This window comes from Etheostoma cragini, chromosome 13, assembly GCF_013103735.1.
Source record: "Etheostoma cragini isolate CJK2018 chromosome 13, CSU_Ecrag_1.0, whole genome shotgun sequence".
Lineage (NCBI taxonomy): Eukaryota > Metazoa > Chordata > Actinopteri > Perciformes > Percidae > Etheostoma > Etheostoma cragini.
The window spans coordinates 10,569,993-10,578,801 of NC_048419.1; the positions used below are offsets into that span (position 1 = coordinate 10,569,993).

The 8,809-nt window shown below is 40.0% G+C and overlaps 2 protein-coding genes across 4 annotated transcripts in view; one reads left to right on the forward strand and one right to left on the reverse strand.

The window, feature by feature from the left end:
* The window catches only part of taf1 (TAF1 RNA polymerase II, TATA box binding protein (TBP)-associated factor), a 16,543-nt gene extending 14,912 nt beyond the window's left edge, over positions 1 to 1,631 (forward strand). Inside the window, exons 40-41 of the mRNA XM_034890809.1 lie at positions 102 to 365; positions 1,038 to 1,631. Of these exons, the coding sequence (XP_034746700.1) occupies positions 102 to 365; positions 1,038 to 1,260 (487 nt within the window). The 3' untranslated portion in view covers positions 1,261 to 1,631. The remainder of the gene's footprint in view (positions 1 to 101; positions 366 to 1,037) is intronic.
* A 1,641-nt stretch (positions 1,632 to 3,272) lies between these two features.
* Positions 3,273 to 6,955, reverse strand: LOC117956120 (SLAIN motif-containing protein-like). Of its 3 annotated transcripts, none has more exons than XM_034891013.1 (8): positions 6,179 to 6,955; positions 5,758 to 5,891; positions 5,539 to 5,634; positions 5,320 to 5,415; positions 5,177 to 5,229; positions 4,942 to 5,080; positions 4,691 to 4,822; positions 3,273 to 4,487 (listed from the first exon to the last, which is right to left on the reverse strand). In XM_034891013.1, exons 1-8 carry the CDS (start codon positions 6,589 to 6,591, stop codon positions 4,279 to 4,281), a joined length of 1,272 nt encoding a protein of 423 aa, XP_034746904.1. In that variant the 5' UTR covers positions 6,592 to 6,955; the 3' UTR covers positions 3,273 to 4,278. The 3 variants fall into 3 exon arrangements, with proteins under 3 accessions (XP_034746904.1, XP_034746906.1, XP_034746905.1); XM_034891015.1 differs by having other exon boundaries at positions 5,320 to 5,376; positions 6,179 to 6,953; XM_034891014.1 differs by having other exon boundaries at positions 4,691 to 4,819; positions 6,179 to 6,935.
* Between the last annotated feature and the right edge of the window lie 1,854 nt (positions 6,956 to 8,809).

An 8,809-nucleotide genomic window follows, 5' to 3' on the forward strand; every position in this document is an offset into this window, starting at 1 on the left:
GCTGCATATATTCATTTAAAGGCAAAAATATAAAGTGTATTTCTTTGAACTGTCTATGTAATATAGATAATAGTATAAACAGAATAGATATCAAATGACAGTGAGCAATTATCATCAATATCCTCTGTTAACATAGTTCTAGCCTTTGTGTTGTGTGTGACATTTGCCCTGATTCGTTGCGTGTCCCCTCCAGCCATACAGCTGTCGGAGAGTGGTAGCGATTCTGACAGAGAGTTGGACGTGCGACCTGCACCCCCGCGGAGAGCTCAAGAGACGGCCCGCATGGGCATGGAGCAAGATGAGAGCATGATGTCATATGAAGGTGACGGGCCTGATGGGCCTCACATGGAAGACAGCAATGTCAGGTACAACTGGCCTGGGAGTCAAAAATACTCTACAACAGTACTCCCAAATGCAGATGCTTAAATGAATCTTTGAAACATAAAAGCAATTACAAGTAACTTATTTAAGTTACTCTTTTGGGATTTTTTCTTCTGGGAAAGAAAGTATTTAGATTACTTTTTTCATCTACTACAAACAATAACACTTTCCTTCTACTGTAGAGTAGATGGTCCCTTTCTTTAGATTGGTGGAGGCCTCATTTTGTAACTAAGTCTTAAAAAGTTCTGATCTCAGGTAATTTATAGTTATACCTACATCACATGACTTTTAGTGATGCGCCACACCAAGTTGGAATTCGGTTTCAGTCCCGATATAGAAAATACAGTTTAATACAACAACACTCTTTGAGCAGCTACATTAACAAATAAATTGTGTTTCCTGTGTCTGTTTCACAATAAAAGCCAACCTATGTCTCACCATGCTTTTAATGTGAAGCAGCATCCGTAGGAAGTGTTCAGTTTGTGTAAGCAGTTACAGCTAAAAATGAAACTGTTATATAGAGAGACACTTACAGAATGTAAATGCATTCAATTGGCTATTGCTGAAAAATGCCAACAAAAGATAGTTTTTTAAAATAGGGTTGGATTTCTCAGAGATCCTAAGGATTATAATTTAAACCCCCTCTTCTGTCTTAGTTACGGCAGCTATGAGGAGACCGAGAGCCGGAGTCACCTGCAGCCCTCTAGCATGGGGAACGGAGAAGACTACGGCATCAGCGAAGAGGAGGAGGAAGATGAAGAAGATGAAGCACGGAGGAGAGGCCCAGCTGTGCTCTCCCAGGTCCAGCTCAGTGAGGACGAGGAGAGCGAAGAATTCAGATCTATAGGGGGAGACAGCGACATGGACTCTGACATCTAGTCTGTAGTCAGTTTTTTATCCGCGGTATAAAGAAGACAATGTTTATAATCACATTTTTAAAATGGAGAAACTGAGACTTTGTCAGGAAACGTTTGTACATACTTATTTTGTAAATGATGGTTAATGTTTATAGCTTCCTCTTCCAGGGTTAGCTCTGTTGTACCTACAGTATAGGGACACACAGCACATTGTAAATTTCATTTTGCCTTTTATACGTTGAATGAATATCATGTATCTTGACATGAAAGTGCGTGTACAGTTTTAACTCATTAATATCTTGCGCAAACAAATTAGCAACTCTACTTTTTCTATCCCAGTTCTTGATTTCAAAATGGAATAAACATACTGAAGGTTAAAAGACAGCTCTCTCTAAAAAGAAAAATCATTAAATCAAATGTTACTTACAGACATTAAGCTGCAGTTAAACATCATAAAACACTGTCCTCTTCCTCTGTTGAAATATTTCGACAAGTCATGTATTACAGGAACAGACTCTGGATTCAGTATTCTGATCTTCAATCCCTAAACCTCAGTGAGTTTAGTTTAATAAAGTGGTAGAACTTTGGTTCATGCATAACTACTCGTGTGGGTGATCCATTTAGGGATGAATCAGGTCCATGCAGTTCAGTTTCCAAATCGACATGTTTAATCAAAAAAAGACGTACACCGCTAGTGACAAGCTCAGTTTATCTAAACATAAAGGTTAGATGTAATAGATGCTTTGTGTGAGCCCAGGTGAGGTAACGAACCCCAAGGCTCACAGCATCTCAGCAAATGAAAGATCATATGTTGGAACAGGGTTGGGTATTAGTATTTTATTGACTGGTCACCGGTTGAAAATTATGGCAGACACATTGTGACACGTCCCCACAGGATAAGTGCAGTTTTAAGTAAACATGAAATTAAAGGCTGTATTTCATTTAGGGGAGCCTGCTCCAGAGCCCTGGATGCTGACCTAAGCTTGAAACAATGATTATTTTGACTATTAATCTGTAACACTTTACAACAAGGTACAGAGAATTGTATTACCACAGCACAAATAAGGAACAATATGCTACTAAACCATTAGGTGATGATTTATTAATTTAGCATCTCCCGGTCTGTTCTCTAATAAGTCATTATCTATTATACAGTCCATTAGGACTTATTAGGAAAGTACTGATTACAATTCACCAATTATTAAATTACTTCTGAGATGTTCCTCATTACTCATTTCTCAAACAAATCATTAGCTATTACTCTATAACATTTGATGAGTTACTTATTGACTAATGGTTTACTGGCAGTTCCTCATCTGTTCTCTAAATGGTATGGAAATTATTTTACAGATCTATCAATTACGTCTTTCAATAAATCTGTCCAAAAACATATTTACAATGATTTGAACAAAGGAAAGCTTGAATAATTGATTGGTTATCAAAATAGTTGTTGCAGCATTTTCCCACACCTGAGCTTTCCTTGTGCTGATTACTTTATCACTTTCTTATAATCTATTAACCGCTTTTTCTAAGCATAAGATATAATCAGTATTATTAATCAACATAAAGAATTACAGTTCAGTAGATATTTCTTCTCTATAGCGTTTTCCTCCGTTTTAAGTTATGATATGTCTTGTGGAGAATTTCTTCTTTAATGTTCAGTCAGACCACCTCAGCTGCAGTCATTGGATACATTCATTGTCTAAACATGAACAGCAGAGGGAGCAATGCCAGTATACAGACTAAATGTCTCCATTTAGAAATGTATTCTGGACTGACACTTACAATTTAATATTTTTGTTTGAAAAGGATTTTGTCCCATGAATCATCTGAAACAGTTTAACCCACTTCTCTACCAATTCACCATAATAAACATCTGTACAATGACATAATTCCTCAATCATTTCATCTGTGCTTCATGTTAATCGCTCTCATTCAGGCACAAAAAGCAAGCAAGATCAAAAGAGCAGAACAAAAACTAACTTTTCGTTTCTTTGAATCAAAAGGTTGAAAGCAGTTGATGTCAAACACTTATACAGAACCATCTAAAAGCTTCTATAATCACTACAGTATGTGCCCAAACTGCTCTTTAGGGTGTATAATTCAGGTAGCTTTAAATTAAAAAAAAGTTAGGAAACAGTTGAAACTGCAATGCATTAGTTGGGTTAGAGTAAATATCGTCACCTTAAAACTAAAACATTTCTAATGTATGACACTGCTTACGTTTTAAGGAAGAAATCACCAATAGCCCACGTCTATCTATTGCTTGGTAACAAGCATGCTTTCTTTTGTGCACAGATCACCTGTTTCATTTTTCTAACATGATGGCAAACTGCACACTTCCTGTTGCAATAACTGCACAATCCAGCCTATTCTGCAATCAACCACACTTAAGTGAAGTTTGAGTGCACTTCCACTTTTAAAGCAGCATTAAAATCTACACTAATCACGTTCATGACACACACCAATACACTTTGAATTCCTCACACCGTGCCAATAAGCACAATATGTTCAATGTTAATAAGTTGTAATACAGCATGCTTGCAAAACCATTGGTGGTATAGTACAGACTGATTGTTGCAATCAGTCTATACAAAACAGAGCATTATTTTCACTTTGATTATCTCCAGAGTATCTCAGATGGGTGGATTACATTAAATTAATATATATATGTATATATATATACACATAGATTACAATGGAACTCTTTACTAGGTTTTTGTTCAAACAACACTGTCTGACTTAACCACACAGGATGTCCCAGCCCTCCAGGATGCGTCTGTCAGGTTTTGTGCACACCATTGCCAGCTACACGTTCTGGCGTCATTTTCTACAATCTGTTTTTAGACAAAGATGACTAAGATCCCAGCCCATTTGATGGGAACTTCACACAGAACCTGTCTTCACCCAGAGTAGGATGCCCTGCTATGAAGGATTAATTATATCAGAGTTAAACTCAAAACTAATACAGGATATGACATACATTTCTCAATGTTTTAACTCTACCTCATTACTATCAGGGATTCATCGGTGACACCTTTCACCTTTGAGTGAATGGCACACCTCTGTCCCATGCTTCTATGGTCGACCTCTCGGGTGGAGCAAAAACACGTCCGTTAGCAGACAGGTATCCCTTAGCAGGGTGAAGGATCCTACAGGGGCTGAGAGACTGAGACCTCAGCAGTCTCTTCACAGCTGTCGTCGGGTCTGAGGAGTCTCTCGCTGAGTGCAACGAGCTGTTGGACGGTGCTGCAGAAAGTGACGGAGACCAGCAATTAGACCTACTTTTTGACAGATAATGCAGCTGAGAAAACAATTAGGACTTTTCACTGCTTGGACAGAAAAGGTGAAAATGAATTGCAGTCTTTTGAGAGAAGGCTAAAATGAATTGTAGTCCATTGTGTGTGTTCTTGGTATTCTCTCTTTTTACATGTGAGGCAACGGATCCAAACCTGATGGTGGGTAAGTGATTTGGTCTGCAGATTGCCAGCTGTTGTGGTCTAAACATCGGCTGTTCCTAACAGCCTGCAGAGAGCGGAGGCTGGTACGCAGAGGTGACCTGGTCCTGCCTGGTGATGTTGCTGCAAAACACATCAGGGTCATATCTAGTTCACACAACTTGATTTATAATGATTCAATCAATCTGTTGCTGTCAAAAATACAGATAAAGTAGAAACACTGTATGCTTGGACAGTCCATGTACCTTGATTTTGTGCAAGTTTCAGCAGTTTGAACTGGGTGACCTGCTCGTGAAGTCTGGCCAGTTTTGGACTGTGGCAGCCCTGCTGAGCTACTGATGATGAAGACTGGCGAAGGGAAGAGCTCAGCGACGGTGGACCAGGCTGCCAACAAGAGGAAGATGAAGCCTCAGTTGTATTACCTTGAGTGGACTAATCAATATTTTCAACAGTGGTTTTGAAATAAAATGGAAAAATTACTGGTGACTCAGGGCTTCTCCAGGCAGGCATGGAAACATAGTTCTGTCTTAAACCTGAAAAATATGGACTAAGGTTATTATAATCCAACCTTTAGTAAGTATGCAGTGTACACTAGATCATGAAAAACATGCCTCTGTACTCACTGGCCTCCTGCAGTTGAGCCATAATGTGGACATCTGTGATGTCCTGCAGTCTATAGTCCGTGGTCATGGAGTCATAGTGGAAGCTCAACACATTATCTGTGCAGATTAACGTAAAGCATGCTGATAAAATATCTGATAAGATGTTTTTGAATGAACATAAAGGTTGTCTGTGTTAAAATGAAGTTGAGAGGATCCTCAAAGCTGTCAACATCATATTACCTGTACTGTTAGAGATATTGTGTGTTGTGCTGACAGATGTTTTGTCCGTAGAGGAGCCGACTGCAGGACGTCTGTAGAAATGACACATGCTTGATCCTGAAAACACAGAGAGTGGGCCTTAGGTAAACCCGTAACCAAACTGATCACCCTTTTAGGAGAATGTTTTCTTATACAAACTATTTGTGCAAGATAATGAGTGAGTCAGTGCTGCTTGCTTACTTTGATCCAGCCTGTTTATCAATGAACGACACGCGGCCTCCATCTCAGGACTGGGGTTATCCAGGACGTGTCGACACCATCTCAGGGCAGACTCACTTCTCTCCACAAACCCCTGCTTCTTTGACTCATATAACCTGTGAGGAATACTTCATTCACCATGAACATATCTCAATCCTGCTCTATGTAAAGTACAGACCCGTTTCCGAAAGGATTTCATGACAAATACCGGTCAGATTGAGAAATTAGCTTTCCGGATAGCTTTCCACCTCAGTACAGCACCTCAGCATGTTTGTTTTTTAAAGTGTATGGTGACATGGACAAAAGTCCAAACCTGGGGTGCGTCTTTTCTTTTTTTTTTTTTTACATTCAACATTGTCCCAACCTTACTAAAATAAGAAATGCTTCATCTGATAGCACTTACCAGCTCTCTTCATCCTGCACATTGTCCTCTACATCGAGGAGCTCCACCGAGTCCAAAGCAGACTCTTCTTCTTGTGACTCTTCACTGTCACAAATGTCTGTATGAAAGTTATAGTTGAACAACATCCCATCCATGGCACTGCAAGGCAAGGCTGAATTACACCCTGACTTCAAATGATCTAGTCTTATTCTAGCATCCATGGCAAATGACCGATTGTTACAACTCTTGACTCTTGCATGCATGGCGTCGGTCCAGATGCTGCAGTATGGATCTGAACTGCCCTCCAGCCTGACAGAGCTGCTTTTCATCTCACTGCAGAGAAGATGATGGTTTGAACTCGTATCAAACTCTCCTTGTGGCCGATTGCAAAAATACTGGCTCCAATCGACCTTCAATAGATTTTGGAGTTCCATTTTCTCAATGAAGTCCTCAAATCCTCTCACTTCTTCAAGCTTTCACCCAGTTGTGTTTTTATTCCTCCTCACCCCTCCATAGCGAGGATTTTATCTGAATCGGAATCTGAAAAGAATTGGGCGAAATCTTCCACAATACAATTCTTTAAAGTTCCAATGATGGTAATGTTGCTCTGCACAGACAGCAACTGTGTAGCTTTACCATACTGTCTATCTGTTGACCCAGATTTGTTGAGTAGGGCTGTTAAGTTTAGACACCCAACAGATTGGATGGATTTAGAAAAGCATCATGAGCTTATGTGGATTAAAGAGTCCATGAGTTGCTTCTAAGAAACAAATGGCGCCACTCAACATCACACCATCAAAACTAATTTGGCCAACACCTTGTCCCAATAGCCTGGGTTGAGTCTTATGCACCAAGGAGGGATTCCTCTCTTTGTATTGTTGGGGTAATTGGTAGATGAGTTGAGATTTCTCCTTTATATGGCCATTACTTTATCAGTTTATGTTTTTTGGTGTGGGGAGCTATTTACTGTGCAGCTGGTTTCTTTGGCTCTCATATTAAAAGCTATTGCTAAATGTTTGTGGTTGTACCTGACTCACACACCCAAGGAAGTCATACTGAAAAGTGTGGTCAGATTATGATTCACACAAACATAAACACAAACACAAACACAAACACACACACAAGCAGATTAGCACAAGATTTAGAAGTTGCTTCCTTATCCTCCTTTCTCACCCAAATCCCAGATATTGAGTGCTTTGTTTAAAGAATAAAAAAAGTTAAAAACCATTTAATACTTGTGAAATTCACTTGTGATGTACAATGATGTGGTGTTGAAGCTATTGAACCTAAATTACCTAACCTACTTCACGAGAGTTAGATAGGGTGCATTTTATTTAGCATGTCATATTTTTGTATTTGGCTGATCTTTTTGGGACTATACTTGTAACCTCACAAAATCTAATAAAAGACAAGAAGCAAGAAAGTGCACTGTTTATTTTAATGGTTTGAGATGGCAGTGGGCTGGCCACTCTCTGAGGAAGAGAACAGATGCTGATTATTACCTGCATTCTGTTATAATGGTTTTGAAGTTCAGCTGTTTGCTGCTGATCTGGATTCTCCTGTGTTGTGTGCAGTCATTTATTGCCCACCAAAACTCAACAAGGATTTTATGCGCAAGTTTTCTGAGTTCTCAGCTGATGTTCCAAAATACGACAAGCTCCTGTTTTGTGGGGACTTCAATGTTCATGTGTGTTGCTCCTCAAACCCATATGCTAATGATTTTGAAACCCTTTTGAACTCTTTTGGCCTCAATCAATACCTGGAAAGGCCAACACATCATCTTGGCCACACCTTGGAGATCATCATCATTCCCTTTGGGATTTCAGTTTCACTGAGAGAAGTAACAGAAACTGGTATCTCAGACCACTTGCCGATCAGGTTTGAGATCAGTGTACCTCCACTGCTAGTAAGCTTGTCTCACCAGCTTCTAAGCACCGCTGCATCACCTCCACTTCAGCTGGAGAGTTTGCTTCTGCGTTTGTGGGCTCAAAGGTTTATGCCATGAAAGGTCTAGTCTCACCCTCTTCCCCAAATAAAATTTTCTCTGAGTTCCATTCCACAAACACTGAAATCCTAGACTCTATTGCCCCTGTTCGGACTAAATCTATTACCCCTATGGCGGATTTCTGGCTAAATGACACCACCTGGGGCCCTAGGCAACCCTGCAGACAAGCTAAACGAAGGCGGAAGAAGATGCAGGATCTCTCTTCTGTCATAGCTAGCAGTTGCTATGACCTAAGAGTGTTCTTTAACACTGTGACCTCTGTCGTGAATCCATGCACCTCTGCCCCGACAGGTTTCAACCAGCACCTGTTAGAAGATTCTCTGTTATTTTATCGACAAAGTAGCATCTGTCAGGCAATACACCAGTGTTCATTTTAATGTGTTTGTACCTGATGCTCGTGTGCACTCTGCTGTGTTTGAGGAATTTAAGCCAGTTTCTCTAATGGTGCTTACTGAGGTAGTGCAACACATGAAACCTACCAAGGTCCCGGGTACCTGTGGAGAGGTATGGCAATGTGAGACTCTAACTAGGCAACTGTAGTTCTTTTTAGCTACTGAAGTTCACCAACTAGCCCTGCAGCACTGTAACACCAAGTTTCTAGAAAGAATAAACAAAGACGCAGCAAGCTCATTTCCTTTTACCAGAAC